Raw genomic sequence first — 26,681 nt, forward strand, 5'->3', positions numbered from 1 at the left:
GAATGCTATGTACATTTGAACAAAACTGAAGTATTGTTTTTTCACAATTTCAACACTTTTTTATCTGTTACTAAAAATAATATAATGTTTTATGGCTTCCTGACATTATTGTTTGTTTATGGTAACCATCATTCAATTAAAATATGGCTATTTGCATGTTTATTTGCTTTTCTTTGTTTATGTGCATTTTGCCCATGGGATTGAAGATAAGTCTTATATATGTTAGGCAGGTATTCTACCACTATATCAAACTCTCAGTCACTGAGTTACTATTTTCTAAAGTTATTTTAAACCCAATTAAATAAAGGAATTAATATGAATCACATCCTTCAGAATGTCTTGTTTTGTACCTATTTGTGTGTCACATTAAGTAACTTTTACACCTTTCATATTTTGGAGTTGTAGTGGAAGATTATTCTTGTCCTTGGGTTACTTTTGAATAGATAAATAAGTTAACGTATGTGAAATCAGTAAATTCTCTACTAATGTCAAACTTTACATAGAGGATTACAATGTCCGGTTACCAAATGCTAGGCTGTGCTTTCCTATTAAACACAGAGAAGGAAAAAGAAAGAATAAAATCATTTTATAGTCCTTTAATAGCCCCATTATTCTTGCAGCTGCAAGTACAGTGAATATAAATTAACCTCTGATCTCTTTCTAAAACATACATATTTATTTAAGAACAAATAAGATTACATATCACCCAAGAAATTATAAAACAGATGTACCAAATGCTTATAAACAAAATTGTCATCCACTCAGAGTAGTCAATATAACCACCTACAAAGAACATTTTATACAGCTTATTTTGGCATTCCACTTGCACTGGTGGCTATGAAATGCAGAATGTTCTAGTGTCTCCTACATTTAATTTGCCCTTTTGTTCTAAGCTGTTTCACTTGCAGAATTATTTTGCAGCCTTCATGCCATATTTTGGAGGGGTTCAAGTTGTGAAGTTCATTTCTAATACTTGCTCAGTGATTACTATTTTCTGCATTTGAAAACTGATATAATCTATACATGAATTAATATATCAGCTGAATTACTATCAAAGCTAGCAACGGCATAGCATTTTCATACATAGGCTTGGGGTATTTGTTTTACTAAAATCACATGTTAGCTTTCCATTTAAGTACATACTTATACTAGTAATAAAACTATAGTTTATGCTACCTGCCTGGAACTGAAACTCAAGTTTGAATTCCACTGTAAATCCTTTCAATTCTTTTATGGAAGGAGTCTCATTTTGCTTGTTTTCTCTTATTTAACTTGTGGCATTTTAAAAAAAAGAAATTACATGTTCTTAGTTTTTATGATGTTATTCTTCATTTTAATTTCTTTTTTGGAAAGAAGCATGATATATGTACATACATTTAAAATAAGAAAGTATAATCATTCCCATTATTGAGTTATTTTTAAAGCTCAAGTAGCCATATGTGTAGAGATGGACAATGCACATATTCTCGAAGCTAAATATACAAGGATTTGGAAATATTTTGTAAGATTAATCTGGGAATGATATTTAAGAAAAATTGTGTTGGAAATTATACACATATGTATATATATCTTCAATAGTGAAAACACCTTCTATCCCTAGGCATGTGACTACTTAAAATTCTATCTTAAGCTTTGAGAAAAAAGAATATATTTCCAGGTTCTGTGTAAACACATGTAACTGAGACTTCTGTATTAACTAGTAAAGCAAGTGAATCTCATTGAGAAGAGAAAATAGAATAGGTACAGAGTGAATGGATGGATTGGACTGGGTGGGAGAGGGGTGTGGAGGTGAACTGGAGGGATCAAGTAGGGTGAGGACTATACAGGGAGAGAGTACTGGGAGACAGAACTGGAATCAGAGGAAATGAGGCATCTATGGGATGAGCTAGAAGTGTAGCACAATACAAATCCCCAGGACTCTATGAGGGTAATACTAGCTAAGACTCTTAGTAATGGGGTATATAGACCCTGAAATGGTCATTCCTGTAACCAGGCAAGAGTTCCACTGGAGCAATTACCACAAAACTTTCAAGCCATGATTTGTCCTCCCTACAAGATGTTCAGGGGTAAAGAAAGCAGAAAAGGAGGGGAATGGCTAACCAATTTTTGGTCCAGCTTGAGACCCATGCCATGAGAAGGAGCCTACCCCTGACACTAGTAATAATATTCTGCTATATTTGGAGACAGGAGTCTAGTATAACTGTCATCTGAGAGGCATCAGTCAGCATCTGATCAAAACATATGTAGAGACCCACAACCAAATATTAGGTAGAGCATGGGGAATCCTGTCAAAGAGGAGTGGGCGGGGGGGAAAGGATTGAAGGAGACAGAGGGGTCAAGGACACCACAAAAAAACTCTAAGGAATCAACTAACCTGGGCCCATAGAGGATAAACTGCCAACCAAAGAGCATGTATGGGGACAAACTTAGGCCCTGGGCATATATGTAACAATCACGCATCTTATTCTTCATGTGGGACTTCAAATAAGAGGAGCAGTGGCTGTCTCAGACTATATTACCGGTCTTTGGATCCCTTTCTTCTAGCTAGGCTGCCTGTTCTAGTCTCAATAGGAGAAAGTGGTAAGTCTAGTGCTACTTCAATTTGATATGCCAAGGCCAACTGATTTACATAGGAGGCTTCTCTTAAGAGAAAGGGAGAGGTAGCTTTGTGGGGAAGGAGAGGTGAGAGGGAAGGACTTGGAGGAGAGGAAGGAAAAGAAACTGCAATTGAGGTACAAAGATAATTAATTAATTAATTCAAATATTAAAGCAAGTAAAAGAACATTGTAAACACCACAAAAATTAAAATAAAAGTCAATTTTAAAGGTACAAATTCAGAAAGAACTCTAAAGATAAAATGTAATCAGTATTATAAAGAAATTTGGTAATTATGTAATCAATAATTTGCTATGAATCTATATGGCAAAACTAAAAATTAAATCAAAATTTATATAGTAAAGTATAGGTATAACTTTAAAAATTATTTTTGCTTATTTATGTGTGTTACTATATATGAATATGTTCCACAGATTAGATGAGGAAGTCAAAAGATAACTTGCAGTAATAGGTTCTCTCTTTCTTCTATGTTGGTAGAGGGGATTAAGGTAAACTTTTCAGGCTAGGAAGCAGCATTTTTACCTTCTAAATCAGGTAGCCAAGCCATTATGAATTTATAAAAATTGATTGTAGCAAATTAGTTGTCTATACTCAATTTCTTCTTTCCCAGTTTCTCTCTGTCTCTCCCCTCACGCTTGCTCCCTCTTACTTGTTGTCTCTTCATTACTTTTAGTGTTTGAAAGGATGCTTGCACAATAATTAGTAGTTGGAGTAAAAATAAATCTGTAACAATATCAGATGCATTTGGTCATAAGTATTGAATTATCTTCATCTGTGTATTCTTGAGGTCATTTTTGTGCATATATGTGCACTGTACTTATTTCTCTGTGTATTTGCAATTTATATCAAGGGACTCTCTATTTGGTTCTGGTCTGTAGCTCAATATAGAAATTATGATAGCCTAGAATTTGAAGTGATCATCTTATCTTTCTCTCCCACATTGTGGTCTTGGGTGCCAATTTAATCTTTAATCTAATATGCATTTCCTAAATAACTATAGATTAAATTTACCTAATTGTAGAAGCAAAAGAATATTTATATATCAAAAGTTTAGGTTAAGTCTGTGAATGCTAAGGACACATAAAGTGATAAAATGTTCAGGAATAGCTGCAAATCTGAACTCAATCTCATATGCCCACATAAAATAGAAGGAAAAAAAACAACTCCATAAAGTTGTCCTTTACCACCCATGTAAACTGTGGAACATGTATATACATATACACACATGCACACACTTGTAAATTAATGCATATACAAAGTATTTTAATGTTCAAAACACAAAGGAAAACTCTAGAAAACTTATACAGAGATAGGACAATAAAAGAAAATGAACATTTCATTTTTATAAAAGCCAGGCACCTGGAGCTGCCTTTAAAACAAACAGGAAAACACAGTAAAAAAAAAAAGTCAAGTCAAATCAGTAGTAAATGTAAAAAAGAAACAGATTATGCTCTTTGGTAAGACAGGAGTAGACAAGTTCTACTCGGTCAAGGTTAGAAGATGAATTAAATTTGAAATAGGATATACAATTACAAAAGGAACAGGAAACCTTTACCCTCTTCTCTTCAGGAGTGTGCACAGAATGATAAAGACAACATAGTTTCTCTTACTCTGAAGAAATTGAATAATGCATCTATTTTTCTGCAGGGATTTATCAACATATATGAAGTAGTCCATTCCATTCCAATCACCAGTTCCTGTACTGAGTAGGTTGGCTGATTAAAGGGTCTCTCAAATTTAGGGAATATTAAAATCATATATGGAATATTTATTAAAATTTCAGACTCCTGGGCCATTCCTGTAGAATGAACAAGTCAATACAACTGCAAAGAACCAAATAATTTGTATTTCTTTCTATTCATAAGAATATCAAGTTTGAAATGATGTTGAAACCACTGATATAAGAAACATGTTTTTTGGCTAGATCTGGGTAGGGGTTTAAAGTTTAACACCTGTATTGTCCTTGGCTGGTGCCTTAGTTTGAGTGGGACCCCTGAGCCCAAATATGCCTATCATAATGTTCTACTTGTAGGCTTCTAGGACCCTCTGGATCCTTCTATTTTGCCATTCTCCCATGCTTCTTTCATCAAGAGTCCCACTAGAATGTCCTCCCCTCTATCTCAGTTTCCTGGTAAGTGAAGGCTTTCGTGGGACATGCCCCTTGGGCTACTATGCAGATATAAGTGAGTATATACCATTTGATCTAGCCAATGGACAGAACACTCTCCACAGTAGAGTGGAGAGTGGAATATTACTTTCTCACATACTCTGGTGCCTCACCTTTGACCATGTCCCCTGGAGGGGGAAACCTGGTGGCACTCAGAGGAAGGACAGCAGGTTACAAAGAAGAGACTTGATACCCTATGAACATATACAGGGGGAGGTAATTCCCCTCAGGAACAGTCATAGGGGAGGGGAATAAGGGGAAAATGGGAGGGAGGGAAGAATGGGAGGATACAAGGGATGGGATAACCATTGAGATGTAACAAGAATAAATTAATAAAGGAGAAAAAAAAGAAACACATTTTTGAAAATATTTATTCTATTCGGATAAATTAGTTGAGAGTCATCAGAAGACTTGTAATCAAAGCTCCAAATCAGGATGAAACAATACTTTCACTGAGACTTTCTGAGCCTTCATATACACGGCATTCCTGTCATTTCATACAACAGGACAGGTGAGTACAAGTTCTTTCTGGAAACCTTATAAGGCATACTCTTAAATCTCCATATGTCTCTAGTGTTGTCCTTTCCTGAAGAATAGCAACAAACTCCAGAAGCTGATTTCCTCTTGAGATGGGCTTTTTTGAGAAATATTTTTACAATTTTATGTCATAAAATTCACCTCATAGAGGCCAAGTTTTCTCTTCTCTTTAGTTTTTAACGTTTTAATCAGAAAAAATATTACACACACACGCACACACACACACACACACACACACACACACACACACACACACACACACATGAATGATATTGAATAAATGAAACACGAAATTTCAATGTAACAATCCTAACAATAAGTATTCATAAATTCTACTGGTTATTAGTGATAATACTTCAAAAGAAATTATACTGATTGTAAGTAAAAGAATCTTTGAACACTAAATCTATATCTAAGCATGTTAATAGGAACTGGTAACAGATGGCACCTGTTTTGGGTCTCAGATTGTGACATATTTTAATGAACATTAAATTCTTACTCACGGCCTGAGTCAGCAGGGGAATTTTACCTCAAATTCTAAGCCAGCTGTCAAGTTTTGTTAATTGGCTTAAACTATCAAATGGTAAGACTTATACAAAACATATTTTCACTTTTTAATAACTATGGTGACATAATATGAATTTTAATCACATTGAAAAAATACTGTCACTTCACTAAGAGAGAATCATGGCCCTGAATCTGGGAAAGACGTTTAGTCAGAAAATACCACAGAGTTGCACCTGATTGTTGGAAATGACAGTTTAGAATTACAGCCACTTTTTATCTAATATATCAAATGATATGAGGAGCTTGGAAACAGCTTGAGAGGCCTCAACCTAATTTTAGGTGTCTTAATGTTCATTAGCACAAACACTAATATATAATACTAGATATGTGTCTGTTCTATTATTTCCTAGACCTCAATTTCCTCACCTTATATCAACTAGCTGATCACTCAACATATAATTAGATTGGGATACAATAACTTTATCTTTGTCACGTTGTTGTTTCTTAACAACAACTTTATTGATTGGTAAACATAATCAGGGATATTGAGAGAAACTAGGTCTAGGTATTAGAAATGGGTATCTATTTTCAGACAAAATAAATTTATAATATTCTGGCATATAATACATTCTGGGAATAACTGTCAAATAAATCTGTTCTAGATGCTCTGCTATCATTTGACCTTGATGTTTCTTCATGAGGAGATGAAATTTATTTGCTTTCCATGGAAACTGGGCAGGTTTATAACTGTCTCAACCAAGTATAAATGCAATAATGATAAATACAGTTTTAGGATAAGTCTTAGTTGCAGAAACACTCTCCATGTGAATTCTGACTACATGAAATACTCATGTTATAATGATAGCAAACAAAATAGTGGTATAGAGTTTTAATCAGAAACCATGGACATCAAAGCATCCTGGCTGAGGTACCAGGAGGTATTAATAAAATAGAATTTTCAAATTATTCTAGTTCCCACCCATTTAGATATTGAGAGTCCAAGTACTGAGAAACAGAAATGAACCATGTTATTCTATACATGCACAGTGGAAGAGATCTAAAAAAAAGCCAATGAAGATAATATAATATTTACATGTTTTTAAAATTCAAGTTATTTTCTAATAGTAATAGTAATTCTAAGTATAAACAACTACCTTTTTAAAGGTCTGAATTAAATAATCTAGTCTTCAATGTAGAAATTTCTCTGACCGGTATCATATAGTACCTATTCATTGAATGATTAATATGTATGCTTAATCAATCTGAATGCTAAAGACATGACAATAAACACAAGCAGACAACACTTGGGAGGCAGAGGCTGTGGATCTCTGTGAGTTCAAGGCCAGCCTCATATACAATGCAAGTCCAGAATAGGTAAAGCTACACACAGAGAACACAAGCAGAGTACTCACATTCACAGGATTTGTTAACTTGACACAAACCTACACATATCTCAGAAAAGGAAACCTCAATTGAGCAATCATCAGGATGGCATTTAGCCATGTCTGTGAAACATTTTCTTGACTGCTGATTGATGTTGGCAGTCCCACTACTGTACAGGTAGTCCTGGGTAGTATAAGAAAGACAGCTGTACTTGTGCCTAGGAGTAATCCATTAACTAGCGCTCCTCCATGCCCTCTGCTACAGTTCAGAATACTCTTATTCATATCATAGTGAATGACTAAGTTGTCACCAATTTATTGTCTCAAAGTATCCATCCTTTGATTTAAGAAAGTAATTTTCATTAATTTCCTGCTTAAAAATATGAAGGTCATATATCATTTCCTCTAGAAAAGATGTGATCTTTTCTCAATTGACCCTCATATTTTTGTGAAAATGACAAAGTACAGAACTCTCCTTTTTTATAATAATTATTTTCCTCAATTTATTTGGAAACAAGGCCGCATCTATCCAAGGCTGACCAGAAATTCTCACTATGTAGTGAAGGAAATGGTTGAAATTCTGATCCTCTGCCTCTGCCCCCTACAACTGCTGAGATTACAGGTGTGTAACAATATGTTCATTTTATATGGTATTGGAGATCTAGCAGAGGAATTCCTGCATGGTAGGCAAGCAGTTTCCTGACTGAGCTCTATCCACAGACCAGTTCTGACTCTTTATAATGCCTTTTTCTTTCTTCTCCATATACACTTGAAATCTTGATGTTCAATCCAGTTATTAAGATTTCTTTTTCCTCTGTCTTTCACTTGATTACACATATTGCCTGAATTTCTGCCCCTTTTATTATTTCACACTGCCCAATTGCTTACTGGTGTTCAGTTAATTAACTAATTAGATACTAATTTTTGAGAATTTGGCAAGAAGGTGTTTTTTCATAGATGTGTATTTTCCTTTTAGCATATGTGAATCTAAATTACCATTCTTTTCATTCGGGAACTTCCTTCTCCATTCTTCTATTAGGCTACTTAGTCTTGGAATCTAGTCTGCTAATTGAGAAGCTGGTGTACTATGCTAAGCTATTTGATTTTTATTTGTTAAACTAATGCTCAACCCCATAGATGGGAAAATAAATATGTTGTGTTCCTTTAATATATTATTCTGAAGATCACCTTTAAATCTATCACTTAAAATACGTTGTGTAAAATTCATATGTAAAGAATACAATTGCTTTTTAGTGTTACTTTTTAATTTTAACTGAATTTTTATTATAGATATACCTATTAAAATATTTGGTTAAATATCATTTAAAAGCATATTTTCTGCTTTTCAGCTTTGATTTAGAAAAGCACCAATATAGGAACTGTTGGAGGAAGGTCCACCTGTGTTTTCAAATGCTAATTTCAGTGCCCTGAGATCTGGTTACCACCCTGCCATGTGCTTTGTTATGGATATTGAACTATCTCCTATAATGATGTGATGGTAAATAATGTTCCTCAATTATCTCTGATTGGCTCAATAAAGATGCTGAAGCTTATGACTAAATAGAAGAGAGAAAGGAGGAGTTTTAGGATCCCAAGGCTTGGGTTCAAAGGAGGAGAAGAGGAGAGGAGAGGAGAGGAGAGGAGAGAGAGAGAGAGAGAGAGAGAGAGAGAGAGAGAGAGAGAAGAAGAAGAAGAAGAAGAAGAAGAAGAAGAAGAAGAAGAAGAAGAAGAAGAAGAGGAGGAGGAGGAGGAGGAGGAGGAGGAGGAGGAGGAGGAGGAGGAGAAGGAGGAGGAGGAGAGAAGAGAAGAGAGAGAGAGGGGGAGAGAGGGAGATGGGGTGGGCAAGAGAGAGAGAGGAGTTGCCATGAAGCAAGATGGCAGTGAGCACATGGCACTAGTAACAGACTGATATAGCAGAAACCACTTCAGGAACTATTAGATTGAAAAGTGATTGGTTTTTACATGGGTAGTAGGATTAGAGTAGCTCAGAAATCTGGCCAGCATAGTACTTACAGTTAAAAAAAAAACCATAGTCTCTCTGTGTAAGTCATTGGGGAACTAGCCATTTAAATAAAATTACTGCCTTACTAATGTGCTATATTGATTAATATAGAAAAAATAATTCACCTTTCTACAACAACAAACTTTGAATCATCTATACTCTAAGCATAAACAATGAATATGTTATTTAAGGCAAAATAGTATAGATAGTTACATAATGGTAATTGTATGTATTATTGAATTTTTAAAATGATTGAAAGCAAATTATACATACAGATATTTTTTGAAGACTTGATACCATTTCATTTTGATCCTTAAAGCCACTTGTTTGAACCATCTTCATTGCATCTTCTTTTTCTGAAAGCCATGTACTAAAAAGGCACTGAAAGGGATCAAGGAAGAAGAATTACTTAAAATAGATACTGTCTTACTTGTTGAATTTAACACTACTTCAGTAATTTCCTCCTACAGGAACACACCTGTTCTTCAGTAAAACGCTGCCATTTTAGAAGAATATCTTGTAAAACAATCCAGCGGTCTTCAGTCCACTTGCAGATATTTGCCCATCGATCTCCAAGTACCTGAGGATGGGAGAATCAATCACGTTATTAAACAATTTTAAGATAATCTCATTTAAACTGTCAGGAATGGTTTTCCAAAGTATCCTATTTAGAGTCTCCTGTAAAGAATAGCTTTGTTTTAGCTAATAATTAGATAAGCAATGTGCCCTTTATATATTTTCAGGTTATTTCACTCATTCTTGCATCTTTCATTCAAAAGCAGAGATATTTGAAAATAATCTAAAGTTGCTGTCCAACCACTTCTGAATGGCTCTGTAAGTGTAAAACAGAAAAGATTAAATGAAAAATCATAAAAGATAAACACAGAATATAAGACATACCAAAATATTATACTAAGCCCCATGTAGATCTGCAAACCTTTTCTTGGTTTTTCGAGACTATGAATTTTTTAGACAACTCTAATTACTGGTAAATTATTAAAATATGACTTTCTTAATTTTTATTTTTATTTGGAAATTTACCAGTAACTAGAGTTGTCTAAAAAATTCATAGTCATTTTCATTTTCCATAGCATTGTTGATATTTTGTAGATTATTATAAAAGGCTTCATTATTATTAGATGAATATCAAAATCTTCTCTGTGTTAATTACAATAGTGAGAAAATATTGCTTTTCCTTGAGAAACAACTGCCGTATATTGAAAGTGTTCCTTCCTTATGTTTTTACCCTATTTTAAAATGTAACAAATATCAAAATCATGATAATACTTTTTAATTGAAGAACAAATATAAAGAATTTTATGTTCTAAAAATATGTCACTTTAAGGACATCAGAACCTAAAGTTTTAACTTTTTACTATTTTTTACATGAGTAAGAATATTTTATCATAGCTACCGGATGAGAAAATATGTTATATTTTATATAAAATCAGATCAATGTGTATAATTCCTACTTTGGAACAATGTAACTAATATGTATAGAAATTTTGATTCCTGTTTAAGCACATAAATAATAGTATGCCTTTTGATTATTACACTCACTCTCATATCTTTCATTTAAAAGCATTCTATATTCTGAAATAAAAGCTCATTATAATTTCTATCATTTTAGTCAATTTACTCATTTTAGAAATACTTATGTTTGATTGAAAAATTGTAAAAATAAATAATACTGCAAAAATTTATTTATTGGTAAGTCACATGAGAATCCATATACTTTCAAAATTGTTTCATCTACTGTTATTTCTAAGTGAAAAATCTGTTTATAAGGAAATAGTAAACACTAAACCTTATATTATTACAGCTGTCCAGTAGTAAGTTTTCTTATTTTTCTTCAGAAATGTCAATGAAATTTTTATTACCATCATTTTTTATGGTTTCATTGCTAGCCAGTTCCTTTTGAATTTCATTTGTTGATAAGCTATATCACTGGAAAAGCAATGCCATATATACCTAGGACACACACCAACATAATCAATGACTTCAGCTCTTTAACCAATGAGTTATAACAAAAAAAAAAGCATTGGGAGGTTTCCAGAAGTTGTGATTATTTTAATAGTATTGTTTTCCAAGTTCTATAATTTCTGATATGTATTTAAAGTGTTTTAGTGAAATGTATAGATCACTTCTGTACTTTGTATTGTTTCAAATAAAGCAAAGGTAACAGGATGAAGGACCATTTTCAAGTTATATATTTATAAATTAATATTTGGTTTATTTATTTTAGTAGGACAGCATATATAGTACATATTCTAATGTAGGCTTTTGTAATCCAGATGGCCAGAAATAGTGAATATATTTCAAAAATATAAGAAATGTTATCAAATTGCTACACTTTCCATGAATTCTAAAATGCTGATAATTAAACTATTTATGACAACTATTTTAAGAATGCAGTTTATGCTGCAGAGTGAAAGTGCAGAGCCACCCAGTGAGGCGAGACCCTAGAACTCTCCTCTCCTTGCTTTTGAGGTCTTTGATTTTTGCAGGACCCATGGCCTGGAACACTGCTGTGCTCTGCTCACTCAAGTCTCCAAGGGGCATTGAGGACAAGATAGTATAGTTTTACAACCAAGTTAAGCTGGTTAGGGGACAAGATAGTTTTAGATCAAGATAAAGAAGTTAAGTTGAGATAGAAGAGATATTGAATCTCATTTGGAAATTTAGACCCAACAAGACAGGAAAGACACTTACTTCAAATGGGTCAAATGCAGATGGCCAACTTACTATGAATGTAACATGTATAGTACTCATTATTCTCATAACTGTTACATGGTTCTCCCTGCTGTATGTGCTTTGTTTTATACATATGTAATAAAATAAAAGTACTAAAAAAGAATGTATTTTAAAGAAGTATTTCTGTCCAAATAATGATTGAATTAATAATGCATTGCTGTAGGTTTGATTTATGTAATATGTAACTTAAAGTTGGTATCTTTCATTTTATTCATTTGTCCATCTTAAATGTATTCAAGTTACATAAAAAACCTATCACACCAAGTATAACACAAGAAAGATATGCACTGAAATATTCCATGACATTTTTGTTAAATTGAAATTGTCTCTAGAGGAAAATTATATGTATTTACTTATTATTTCTCTGAAGTTCACTTTAAGTGTAAAAACCCCTTGAGATTTTAGAAATAATGCATATATCTGTGGTGCTAGATATACAATGTAAATAGAAAACATTAATGTCAAAGCAGTGAGTTATAACATGAAGGGAGAAAAAAATTAAGTTCTATTCCTATTCTCATTTAGACTCAGCCACTGTAAGGTTAAATGTCAGTTCACTTACTCTAACACATTCTAATGATCTAAATAACAACTTCATTGTTAGCTGTGCTCAGATAAAAAATGGGGAGGATTTCTCCTACTTTTTTATTCATGCCTTATATTGCTATCCAAATCAAGAGCATTTGTTTTCTTAATTCCTTTGTTCTGTTGAGTTGCTTTTTCAAAGCATATGAAAGTTGACCACCAAAGTAAGATTTGGATAAGTGAAACTGATAACTATTTGTAGGGAAAAAGAAAAAGAAGAGATTGAGGGAAGGTTCAAGTAATGCCTGTGGCCACACCATGCAAGAGAGCCAACCCCTGACACTATTAATGACACTCTGCTATGCTTGCAGAAGGGAGCCTAGCATAGCTGTCCTTTGAGAGGATCCACCCAAGAACTGATAGAAAAACATGCAGAGACTCAGATCCAAACACTCGGCAGAACACAGGGAGTCTTGTGGAAGAGTGTGCAGTAGGACCTGGAGGGAACAGGAGCTCCACAAGACCAACATGGCAGACTAGCCTAGGTCCAGTGGTGGTAGATATGTGTGCGGAGACTGAAACATCAACCAAGGACCGTGTACGGACTGGACCTAAGCTACACATATGTAGCTGATGAGCATCTTGGTGTTCATATGGTTCCCCTAGTAAGGGGAGCAGAGTATTTCTCTTACAAGGACTTTCTTACATTCTTTAAGATCATTTCCTCCTGGTTGGGGTGCCTTGCCAGGCTACCTTTGTAGAAAATGTGCATAGTCCTTATGCAACTTAATAGGCTGGGATGGGTAGGAGGGCTTCCCTTTTTCTGAGGGGTAGAGGAAAAGGATGTGGATAAGAAGGAGGGAAGGAAGTACTGGGAGGAGAGGAGGTAAGGGCCTATGATTGGGATGAAAAGTGAACAAATAAATTAATTAGTTAAAAAATAAGAATTTGCTATGCCTGGGAGGTAAAACTTAAGCATAGCAATCTTTGAAGTTGCAGATGTCTATGGTAGATTGAGAGCACTATATTGCATCTGATGTGTTTGGCAATGAGAAATAAAGTGTTGCCAGGCATATACACACCAAAGAAGAATCAATTATATGCCATGGGACAACCAATGGAGGAGTCACAAAGAAATGGGATTCAGGAAAGGGGGAGACAGCAAGCAGCTCATCTCTTATTTCACTCAAAAACTTGGCAATATACCCCAAGCTAAATGAATTGTGTGTGTGATGGACCTCCTGAAAAGTGAAATTTTTTCTTGAATTTTAATTTTCAGTTTAGAAGCAGCCATGCACTTACAAATATATACATCAAGATGGGCTGATTGAATATCACACAGAAAGGCAAATAAAATAACATCTGAAGTAAATAGAGGGAAGGAACTGGAGGGAGAGGGGGTTGACAAGGGTAATGTGGGTGTGGATCAGGTACAGAGAGAGCAGGTGCAGGGAGGACTGGGAGAGTGAACAGAAATTAATGGTGGTGGTAGGGAATCTCTGGGACAGGGGAGGTTCCAGGGAGTTTATGAGGTAAACCTAATTGAGACTTCTAGCAGTGGAAGATATTGACCCTGAAGTTGCTACTTCCTGAAGCCAGGCAGAACTTCTAGTGGAGGGAGGGGGACACCAACCGACCAACAAAATGCTCAACCCAAAAATTTTCCTGCCTACAAGGAGTGTTGGGATAAAGATGGAAGAGAGATTGAGAGAATCGTCAATCAATGACTGTCCCAACTAGAGACCCATCCCATGGGAGACAGCCAACCCCCGACACTATTTAAGGTATCCTGCTATGGTTTCAGACTGGCATATCTGTATTCTGAGAGGCCTTATCCAGCAGCAGATGGAAACAGATTCAGAGACCCACAGTCAAACAGTATGCAGAAAGTCTTGTGGAAGAGTGGGAGGAAGGATTAAAGGAGCCAGAGAGGTCAAGGACAATACAAGAAGACCTATAGAGCCAAATAACCTGACCTATGGGGCCTCACAGACTCTGAACCACCAGCCAATGAACATGCATGGGCTGGACCTAGGTCACCTACAATATGTAGCCTAGGTACAGCTTGCTCTTCATGTGGGTCCCTTAACAATTGTAGAAGGCTGTCTCTGACTCTGTTGGCTGCCTCTGGATCACTTTTACATAGATGGGCTGCCTTGCCTGCCCTCAGTGGGAGAGGATTCCCTTAGCCCTGCTATAACTTGACTTTCCCATAAGGGAAAGGAGGAATGAGGAAAGAGGCAGTTAGAGACTGGGACTGGGAGGAGAGGACAGAGGGGTCAGTGATTAGGCTGTAAAGTGGTTAAAAATAAAATAAAATGAAAGAAAATGCCCTACAGGCTTTCCTACAGCTAGTACTTATGGAGGCATTGTTTTTAATTGAGGCTCCCTCCTCTCACATGAATAGTCTGTGCCAAGTAACCATAAAACTAGATAGCACACTCAGTTTTATGACTATAATGAGAAAATATTATTCATGTTAATAAATAAGATATACTAACATATAATAGAGATTCATATATCTCAGCCACATTTGTTTTGTAAAGCTATTTTATCATAAAATTAACAAATGTGTTCTGCTACATTAAGAGAGTAAAAGATAAAGACAATATTATTACTTCAGTCGACCATCAAAACAATTTTGTTAAAAAAATATCTTAGAACATAACGGTCACAGGAACCTAAAACAAACCTAAGATTAGTAGTCTTACCTGTGACAACTAAAAAAGGACTCACTATCCATTGATGTGAATAAAACTGATAACATGAATAATGATTGGAAGGAGAGAACTAAAATGGTCATTACTCATAAACAGCTTATTAACATATCTATACTGTTCCTGTAAACTACTGAGATTAATAAGTAAACTCATATAAATGAACTTTTCACAATCTCTTGATGCAAATCCCCAAAGACAACAACTATGCTCATCCATATAAGAAACAGCTAGCAAAAAATGCAATATTTCAAGCATACTATTTACAAAAAATAATAATAATAACAAAAGCCTCAGATAATGTCTGTAAGATGCTTTAGACCTTCTAACTTGAAAATTTATAAAAACTATTAATGAGAAATAACAAAATACTAAATAATACATGAAAGTTATTCCATATTCATGAACTGAAAGATATGTATAATAAAACTATCAATTCTTTACAAATTCACCATCAGTTTTAATAGAATACAGTTTTAACTACAGCATAAATTTTGAGGTGAATAATAAGCTGATTATGTGTTTTTTTCATTTTTTATTAAATATTTTTTATTTTTTACATATATATTTATATTCTTACACATATATACAAGAAACTACATTCAGCAAGAAGACTCATGAAACAATCAGGAATTATATAAATGATACATTTTTAGTGTTTTTGGCTATTTGTATTTGGCAGCCTTGAAGAAAACATCTTTCCTATCTTGGTGCATCTAAAATTCTGAATTTAAATCAATATCTATCATATTTAAGTCTAGATGACCTAAAAACATATTAAACCCTAAACAACTAAGCTTACTTGTAAAACTAAAGTGTCTGGTCTTCCTTGGAGATTGGTCTGATGTATTTTGATGCTAGTTGCTTCTTGCTTTCTCTGTGACCCAGGAGTACCTCCCCTAGAGCCTAACCTATTTGACCAATAAAAGGTCATCACATCTGTGCAGGGCAAATTCATAGTCTCTTCTTCTTTATTATTATTGTTACACATACACACATACATACAAATAAGTATATACTCACACCATATATGTCTTGTGTTAATTGACTTTATATTTATTCAAAGCTGACCATTTGCTATTTAATTAACAATAATACTTGGCCTGTCTAACTCTTTCTTGTCTTTCACAATAAAAGTATTATCAATAGTCAACTAAGCATGGTGGTAGTACTCTAACAGACTAGTGGAAAATTCAAGTACTTACAGTTCCTAAGCTGATTTAGGTATTTATATAAGCATCTGAGTATGTTTATACAAAATATAATAATATTGAGGAAATAGATTTTGCAATAATCAGTGCCATTTTGATAAAATCTGTAAGAAATAGATGACATCACTCTTGCCCTCTCAAACAAAATATCAGGTGAAATGTTTCTAAACTGTAAAGAAGTAAGGCTTCTAGAGGCTGATCTGGAAAAAAAATCAGGACTTGAAAGGAAAGATTTTTTTTTCCTTTTTAACAAAACAGCCACTATAAAGACATTAATTAGAACATAGTTAACACAGATGTATTTATTAAAATTATTATCATCAATGAGTAGAAGTAGAAGGCATCTGCTAAAATAGAAACTACAACCAACAAAGGATTGATGCCCAGAATATATATTTAAAATTCCTACAATGAATCACTAAATAAATGTAGATTATTCAATAAAAAACAGATATCACACAAAGAGGACAGGTAGGTGCCCAATAAAAAATGGAAATGGGACTAAAAGTCATTAGCTTTCAAAATAATGAGTGAAGAACATGATTTATCACTGTAGATTCACATTGAGTTTTAAATTAACAAGCAATCAACTTGATATGTCAATCAAGTATCAGAAATGAGATGAAACACATGAGTTAATTGACTATTAGAGATTTTATAACGTTTTACAAAAAATTTAGAAGACTTCATAATTTCTATCAAGGTAATTTCATGCATCCCCAACTCTCCAAAATTTCAATCCCATGCATAATCATAATATAAAGGCATTCATATGTTCATATAATGATATTTAAAATATATGTCTATACTAATGTCATATGTAGTATTTCTCAACTGGAAACAAACCACATTTTTGGACAGTAGATAATAATATTTAAATACACACATATCATTCAGCAAAGAAAATAAATGACTGCTGTTATGAAACACAGATTTATATCATAAATACAGTGTATAAAAAATCCAGTAATGAGGTATTTGCTATGAAAGTTTATTTATCCTAATTTGAGAATATAACAAAAGTAACCCATAGTATTTTCACCCAGGTAGATGTTTCCTTTGAGGAGGTGGGAAGTGTATGAACTTAATGAAGTGTTATAGGAAGTTAAATATTACCAAAAACATAGGTATATTACTTTTATGAAATCTTTCAAACTCTAGTTATATGTGCACTTCTGTGAGGACTCCAGGAAGAAAACTATTTGTTAATGTCATGGTCTAAAGATTATTTTCTGAAGACAAAATGCTAAAATTCTCTTTAGAATATATTAAAATTAAGTTTGGTATCAGCAAAAATATTATTGTTATATTAGGTTATATTTCCTTCTGTAACCTAATATAGTGTGCATTGTTATATTATTATTCAGTTCAGTTAATAAATTGAACATGAAACTTTATGGCTCAAGTAAAAAGTTATAAACCCAAGATTGAGGCGAACTTTAAAATGCTAAAAACTGTTTATTTCAAGTATATGTAGCATACGAATATTAAAATAAATTACCACAAGTTACATATCCATGAAATCATTTGAAGTCTAGCATCTATTTTCTCTTCATAAACTTATTTATATATTCAATTTTATAACAATGATTTGAAGTGTATTAGGTGTTCATAAAATATGCATTGAAAAATACTTTCATATATCTAAGCTATGCAAAAGATATTTTCACAAATGAATAAGATATAATGTTTATATTTAAATTTAAAGGAATTAAATTTTATCTCCATTTCCTTATGTATAGCAACTGTACCTCAAGTACCCCAAACAGCCATACCTAGACAGTGGCATCACTTTGAAGCAGTACTAGTCTAGGAGAGAAAAATATTTATATACCTTTAATAATTTCAATAACATATAGGTAGTGTTTTGTGTGTTGTATTGTGTGTGGTCTATTATCTACATATAGATATAGATATTACATATGCATTAATGCTTTAAGTTGATGAAATGCATTGTGATGATAAATGAGTTTCCTTATCACATTTTTCTGGTGGGTAATTCAGAATTGTGAACATTACAAAATTTTCTTAAGGTCAAGTAGCAATTTTATTCTATGAAATTGAAATATTATGTCCAGATGGAAGACTGTACACATCTAGTTATCAACCTCAACTCTCTAATTTACAAGGTATATGATCTTAAATTTAACTTCGTTATGTTTTGGTGTTCTAATATTTTAAAGCAGACTTACATTTCCTACAAAGTGCATAAAACACTTGAAAAACATTAACCATACAAAATTGATAATTACAATTATTGTCTTTTGTACAATTCAGTTTATGTATTTCTGGTATCATGCTTTAAGTGATCTTTTAATATTCAAGGTCCATCTTATTTACAAAAAATAGAAAGAAGAAATAAACATCAAGCTTTTTCATCCATAGTGCTTCAAATAATATTTATTGCTTAATTCTACAGGGTTTAATATTTTATAGAGTTATTGTTACCTTATTTTACACCCTTATGCTCAGAGATAAGAAATAGGGAAACCAGGAATGTTAGGCACACAGGGTTGCCTCTTCAAAGGAAGAGATGTATATAATCTGTTTTCCTCTCTGAAGGCTGAAAATGGATGTTGTTAATTGATAGGTGATCTCTGTGTTATCATGTAAGGCTAGGCCACACCTGGCTACACAAGACTCATGTTTATTCTAGATTCTTCCTCCCTATACCTTTATATTGAGCATTGTTTCTCAGATACTTATGAGAAACGTCATATGAACTTTGCAAATGGAGCACAGGTGATTAATAGCCTGGTGATTTCTGCACTATTATGGTCAGTCCATCTCCCAACACATACAAGTATTGTCTGTGTATGCATGTATATGCAGGCTTTGGTATAATAACACTAAGATAAATTAAATTAGTCAAGTACAGAAATAAAGTTAATGTATGTTATCATTCATTATATATATAATCACATAAATAAATAAATAAATCATAAAACTTGTTATATACTTTATTGAATAGCTTTGATAGAATCAGGGATAACATAGTCTTTAAAAGCAAGTATGTTTAGTATGCTTTTTCTTCCATACATCCTTCTTTGTTCATTTCTTTTAAAAATTTTACATCTTATTGATGAAACACTTCTTATGTAATCTGCACAATGCTCACATATTTTATTTGTTAGAATGATAGTTGACAATACTAAGTAAAAAGAAAGATGTCATTAAATGCCTCTCCATTAACTCTGTATTTCTGATAATTATAATTATAAAAGTACTTGGAGAGATTCATTGTACAACCTCTTTATATGCTGTCATTGCTTTCATAATCTTTTATTCAAATTACATAAAAATCATGCTTTTTAATCTAAATGATTAAAAATTTTGCTTTTACTTGATGATGCTAGACAAAATTAATATGTATTTTCCTGCATTCTAGTGGTAGAAATTTTTTATCAAAAGGCACTCTGGAGGACTTATTCAGTAAAGTTCCTCTGTTAAAACACTTTAACATATGACATTTCTGTTTGAGAACAATGTTTCCAATAAACAGCATGCTAATTTCTAGACTTCAGTTTTCATTCTAAGAATGCCCTGGAATAATAACAATAATATAAGTAAAATGAGTAAAGCAAGGTAGGAAAGTACTGCATGTTGTCACTCATATTGGAACCTAGGAAGTTGATTTTATAAAAATCATTGAGTATATCAGTTGACAAGAGAGAACAAGAAGGGAAAAGACAAAGTGGATAACAAAAAAAAATTTGGAGGAATAAAAATATTAATATCCTACCACAACATGGAAGAGAGACTATAGTTCTCATCATTTTATTATACACCTTGTAAATTACTCTTCCAATAGAGAGATGATAAAAATTTTAATGAGTGGAAAATATTTAACACCTTGTTTTTGTCATACTATATCACACATACACATGCTGCTGTACTTCAAACACTGCAAAAAATTAATATTATAATCATTTACTAGACTTGAATTTTACAAAATGATTTTTCACTCTGCTGTTGTTTCATCCAGTGTTAATGCCATCTAAAACAGTCCTTTTATACACTATCTAAAGTACCTAAAAGTGAAATAAAAGTATGTGATACACATAATAGAAATTATGACCTAAAAGGGGATAGAGGACTTTAAACAGGATTCTGCAGATTGCGGCAACAGATACTTAATGGAAAGGCAATCACAGGCAACTAGGTGTACCTTGTGTTTCTGCAAATTAAAGGCATATAACACGTGAACATCTATTTTGTTAGCTATCTCTGGGCTATTGAAATAAAAAAAAAGAACATAATAAAATTAATAATAAAAGCAAATTACTTTCTATCCCTCATCACTTATTCATGTGTGCTTGGGTATGTGTCTGTGTGAGTGTATGAACTCACATACACATATACAGTGGCAAAAGGATGGTGTTAGGTTTTCTACTCTTGTACTCTTACCTAAGCATAGTTTCTCACTCTAAATGAGAATCCCACACTGGTCCAGAAGCTGGCAAGCTCTAGTGATTCTCCTTTTTCTTGTATCCTCATTGAACTGGGGTTATAAACATGCATTATGTAGGTGCTGGGATCATTAGTCCCATGTACATTACTGAGCAGCTATCACTTTTAAATTCAGATCATCTCTCCAGCCTTAGAAAATAGTTTTCTAAATGACTACCTTAAACCTTAGTCTCAGTACTCCCAATTCTCCTTATATGAAGTATATCCTAGTCATTATTTATGAGTTCTATGGATCACTTCTCAAGTTGCTTCTGTCTCAAAAGCATAACCCTAAATAATTATATCATAAGAGTATTTATGCTAGGTCAGCTGAGTTGTCTTTGTCTTAGAAAATGTTCTGTTGTATTTTTTCAAACCAGTCACAACTAAGCTCTTTAAAATCTTTTCTGAAAAGGTATGGGAAAGATCAAGATTGGATTTTTTCCTCCTAACAATTAGTCATTTTCACATCAGAAGAGTGTATTTCTATCAAATTAGTAGTTTAATGTGTCAGCTGTATATAAGTATGCATGACAAAATTGACCTCATATCTCCTGACACATTATAATGTATTATAACATAAGCATTTTAAGATCTCAAGAATTTTATTGGAATGTAAGTAATAAACATAGGTTGTAGTAGATAGCGATGCTTTGGTGTAAAATTTTCCAGTCTGTTAGAGAATTTTCTTACTTTGTCACTTAACAGAATATGACATAGCATTGTTGCAGATTAGCTGTCTAAAGCAATAACTCTAGGACATGACATATCGCCAGAATGAAAAATAATTCACACTACAGAAAAACAAAGATAAGGCTTTAAGGAACTGTGTTATGGGTTAGGTTGGAGGTACTTTTAAGAACTATTTTTGGCTGAAAAAGCCATTTAAACTTGTAATGAAGGGCTCCTTTGACATATTAGAATTGTGGCCTCTATCTGTCACAAAGGACAAACCTTTCTCAAGCCCAAGAACTTTATGTGTAGAGAATAGGGACATAGCTCAGTCAGTAGAATACTTCCTCCACAATAAGAGGACCAAGGTTTGATCCCTAGGTACCTATGTAAAATGGAAGGATCTGTGATATAAATCTGTAATTCCAGCACCAAGGGTTAGAGGATGGAGACACGAGGATCCCTGGGGACTGATGCCCAGATTGATGAGTTCCAGGTTGAGAGAAAAAGACCCTATCTCAAAGATTAAGATTAGAAGTGGTTGAGGAAGACATCCACTTTCTACCTCTGGCCTCCACATGTGTATGTACACACAAATACACTTGTACATATTTGTGTATGCACATATGAAGGAGATTTTGAAATATATACATTATCAATTTCTCTTGTTTTTAATATTTTTTTTATGTGTATGTGTATGTGTATGTACTCAAGCATATTTCTGTGTAGCAACTGTGTACAGGAGACCACTAAGTTAAGAAGAGGTATCAGAGCCCTTTTCATCTAGATACAGATAGTTGTGATTTGCCATGTGGAAGCAAACTCTGGTCCTCTGCAAAAGCTGCCATTGCATTAATATCTGAGCATTCTCTCAAGCCTTGTTGGTTGTTTGTTCTAATTTTTAGATAGGTTCTCATTTAACTCAAGTTTCTATTCAAACATGTTGAAGTGATGAGGCTGGCCTCAAAGCCCCGATCCTCCTGCCTCTGCCTCCCAAGGGCTAGAATTACAAACATTTCCTAAAGGTCTTTCATACATTTCCAGAAGCACAAATACCTTCACTTGTATCGGAAAGGAGCGTGAATAGCTGAATATCTACTCAAACAAGCCTTTATAATTTAAACATGCAATGTTTGCATGAGAACAACAAATGAGAGCTTAAATGAATACACCAAAGGTACTCAATTTTTCACCATTTAACAGAATTCAATACATTTAAGTTCATTTTTGCCCTCACTCAGATTGTAGGTCTGAAGCATGTATAAACAGTATTGTTTAGACAGTTCTCTAATGCATGCATTTCAGCTATAGTAAAAACAACTAGATCTGAGTTTGTGGATTTCCTCAAATGAAAAGAACATACAGTGAGCAAGCTGTGTAAGTTAATGAAACTGAGAATGCACAAACAGGGAATGATTTTGCATGTGTATGCATAAAGAGATTACCGTTAACTGTAAAATAATGACATTCTAAATTTTCTAAACACATTTTCAAATAGGAATTATATGTTGTAAAATGTATTCAATTGTTTTTTTTTAAAATCTGACCTTAAGTTGTTCTTCCAAAGCAGCTGTTGCTTGATCGCCACTAGATTCATCAACCACCACTACCATGTGAGTGAGAGAGTTGACCCTAACTTGTTCCTGCTCTAGATCTTCTTGAAGCACCTGAAAGAAAATAACCAAAAGTAAATACTTAAATCATCTCTCCCCAAGTGTGTGTGAGGTATTTCTCCCAGACCAATTTCAAATCAATTTTCTGGTAGTTTACTCAGTGAACTATTTTTCTCTTTCATTTGAACTGCAAAATACAATGTCAGGTCATCCTTTGTAAAGGGGACAGTTGGAGTGCACTTCCTATGCACTCTCCACTTTTCCAAGGATTTGTTTTAATTGTCTGCACCTATATCATCTTCAGTAGTATCCTCTTTACTAAATTTTCTCATTAGGATAGAAAAAAGTAATCACTCTTGACCCAACAATCTGAATGTTCTATTTAATATGTTCATCTTCAATGGAAAATATTTTCTACACTGATTCTCTGTTCTTAGTCAACCAGGCTTTCACTACCCACTATCACATGAAAGCATTTCTTGGAAAAGTTGCCAAATCTGATATCCATTTTTCACAGCATCTCATTTGATATTATTAAGTATTGTCTGCCCAAAGAGATATTTCTTTATTATTTGTTTTCTAGTTTTACCATTTGTTTACTCATGTCTATCAGTTTCTTACTGTATTTTTCAGAAAAAAATACAGATTTACAATATTTGCCAAAACAAACTTACCTGGTGCTGAAGTAAATGCAGTACACTATTATTGAGATTTGCTTGAATTGTATTTAAAAGTTCTAGATAACTAGTGTTCTTCTCAAAACTTTTTTTATATAACACAAAAATGGACAGAGAGTTTGGGAAAATAGTCTTTTATTTTCTTGAAATCCTCCCGCCTTTACATATAAAACAATATTGCCTGGGACATATCAGAACACTTCTTAATTATTAAAATGGTAGGGAAGATGTTGGAGAACATATTAGGATGGATGAATCAGTTTCAAATGTATGAATAATTTAATTCTAAGACATTCATTTTTCAAGCCTCACTATTTGAAATTACTGTAATAGCACTCCTTTTTAATTCTCTCTAGATTTTTATGCTACATTTTCAAGTAAAGGAAGTTAGTCTAAAATTACTATGCATCTAATTTTTGTGTGACTTCTATACTTCCTGTCATGCTTTTGACATTCTAGAACTTGCACTGGTTAATAAAATTCTTTTTGCCATGAGACTGAAAATGAAAGCTTAAAATTCAAAGTTGACCTTGAAAGAGATGACAAGTAACCCCCTTGCCTCTTGCATTGAGTTACATAGGATAAGACTTTCAGTTTGTCAGTGAGAAAACTTTAGAACAATTAATACAATTATTATGTGGCTAGAATATCATAATCTAGCTTCTATGAATTTAGAAAATTATTTTCTTATATCTCTACAAGAAAGTGTAAGTATATATGTGTATGTGTACATATACATATATAATAATATACTCAAAAGTAAAAGTGAACTAGATAATAATGCCAAACTGAATATGATTTTACACATAAATTACATTCCCTGCTTTTTAAAATTTTTTATTAATTTATTCTTGTTACATCTCAATGGTTATCCCATCCCTTGTATCCTCCCATTCTTCCCTCCCATTTTCCCCTTATTCCCCTCCCCTATGACTGTTCCTGAGGGGGATTACCTCCCCCTGTATATGCTCATAGGGTATCAAGTCTCTTCTTGGTAACCTGCTATCCATCCTCTGAGTGCCACCAGGTCTCCCCCTCCAGGGGATATGGTCAAATATGAGGAACCAGAGTACGTGTGGAAGTCATACCCCACTCTCCACTCAACTGTGGAGAATGTTCTGCCCATTGGCTAGATCTGGGTAGGGGTTTGAAGTTTATGGCCTGTATTGTCCTTGGCTGGTGCCATAGTTTGAGCAGGACCCCTGGGCCCAAATCTGCCTATCATAATGTTCTACTTGTAGGTTTCTAGGACCCTCTGGAGCCTTCTACTTTGCTATTCTCCCATGCTTCTCTATCTAGAGTCCCAATAGGATGTCCTCCCCTCTGTCTCAGTTTCCTGGTAAGTGAAGGCTTTCGTGGGACATGCCCCTTGGGTTAGTATGCAGATATAAGTGAATATATACCATTTGAGTCTTTCTGCTTCTGGGTTAACTCACTCATTATGACCATTTCTAGCTCAATCCATTTGTCCACAAATTTCGGGAATTCCTTGTTTTTAATAGCTGAGTAGTATTCCATAGTGTATATATACCACAGTTTCTTTATCCATTCTTCTACTGAGGGAAACTTAGGTTGTTTCCATGTTCTGGCTATTATGAATAAGGCTGCTATGAACATGGTTGAGCAAATTTTCTTGTTGTGTGGTGGAGCATCTTCTGGGTATATTCCAAGGAGTGGAATAGCTGGGTCTTGAGGAAGCCCTACTCCCAGTTTTCTGAGACAGCACCAGACAGATTTCCAAAGTGGCTGTACTAGTTTGCATTCCCACCAGCAATGAAGGAGTGTTCCTCTCTCCCCACATCCTCACACAAATCTCAAATCCAAGTGGATTAAAGACCTCAACATAAAACCAGAGACACTAAGTCACTTAGAAGAAAAAGTGAGGAAGAGCCTGGAACATATTGGCACAGGAGACAACTTCCTGAACAGAACATCAACAGCTCAGGCCTTGATGTCAACAATTAATAAATGGGACCTCATGTGGCTGAGAAGCTTCTGTAAGGAAGGAGACACTGTCAAGAGAACAAAGCGACAGCCTACAAACTGGGAAAACATCTTCACCAACCCTATGTCTGACAAAGGTTTAATATCCAAAATATATAAAGAACTCAAGAAATTAAACACCACCAAACCAAATGACCCAGTTGAGAAATGGAGCTTGGAACTTACATTCCCTGCTTTAATACCATGGTAAAGAATGTATGACAATCATTACTTAGTTAATAAAATGCTTACTTCTACAGAGTGAAATTAATGTACTTTTTTATTTAAATTGAGTTCTCATTATGTATTTATTATAAAATTATATATTCAGTCTTTTTTTTTACCAATTTTCTCAATGATAAACATTTCATAATTTTAAAAAAATTCTATACAAGGTATTATTGATACTAGTGGTGATTTGGTAACTTTAAAATTAAAATGTGCTCACACTTTGATTTGAATGACCAGAGAAATTTGAAGAAACACAGGAAAGGCTCTCTCTATTGGCTTACAAAACTCAGTACATGATTTAACCTTCTGTTCAATAGCTTTTCATCTCTTCTGCCACTTTTTAATATTACAATTTATCTGACTTAAGTGGATAATATTAAGAAAACCTTTCTGAGTAAACTCAGTAGTTGCAAAATAGAAACTGTTGTAAATTTCCTTGAGCTTTCAACACCCAAAATAATTAAGAGTGATTATCACACTAGGAATGCTTTCTAATATTATCAATAAACAAAAGACTATAATATATCCAATATCCAGGGTCTACTTTTGAAAGCTATTTTTTTTGCAAGAGCAAAATGATAAACAAAATTGTAGGATTTATATTCTACTTACCAGTGAATGAGGGTCCTGATTATTGA

At 33.7% G+C, this 26,681-nt stretch overlaps 1 protein-coding gene across 10 annotated transcripts in view; it reads right to left on the reverse strand.

The window, feature by feature from the left end:
* The window catches only part of DMD (dystrophin), a gene marked incomplete at its 3' end in the record, with an annotated part of 2,106,393 nt that overhangs the window by 1,390,946 nt on the left and 688,766 nt on the right, over nt 1-26,681 (reverse strand). For all 10 annotated transcript variants that reach the window (XM_084788839.1, XM_084788837.1, XM_084788840.1 and 7 more), the window contains 3 exons: nt 23,087-23,206; nt 9,690-9,791; nt 9,485-9,592 (listed from right to left, as the gene is read on the reverse strand). In XM_084788839.1, the coding sequence (XP_084644965.1) occupies nt 9,485-9,592; nt 9,690-9,791; nt 23,087-23,206 (330 nt within the window). The remainder of the gene's footprint in view (nt 1-9,484; nt 9,593-9,689; nt 9,792-23,086; nt 23,207-26,681) is intronic.

The sequence above is a fragment of the Acomys minous genome (genome assembly GCF_964271855.1).
Source record: "Acomys minous genome assembly, chromosome: 7".
In the NCBI taxonomy this organism is placed as follows: domain Eukaryota; kingdom Metazoa; phylum Chordata; class Mammalia; order Rodentia; family Muridae; genus Acomys; species Acomys minous.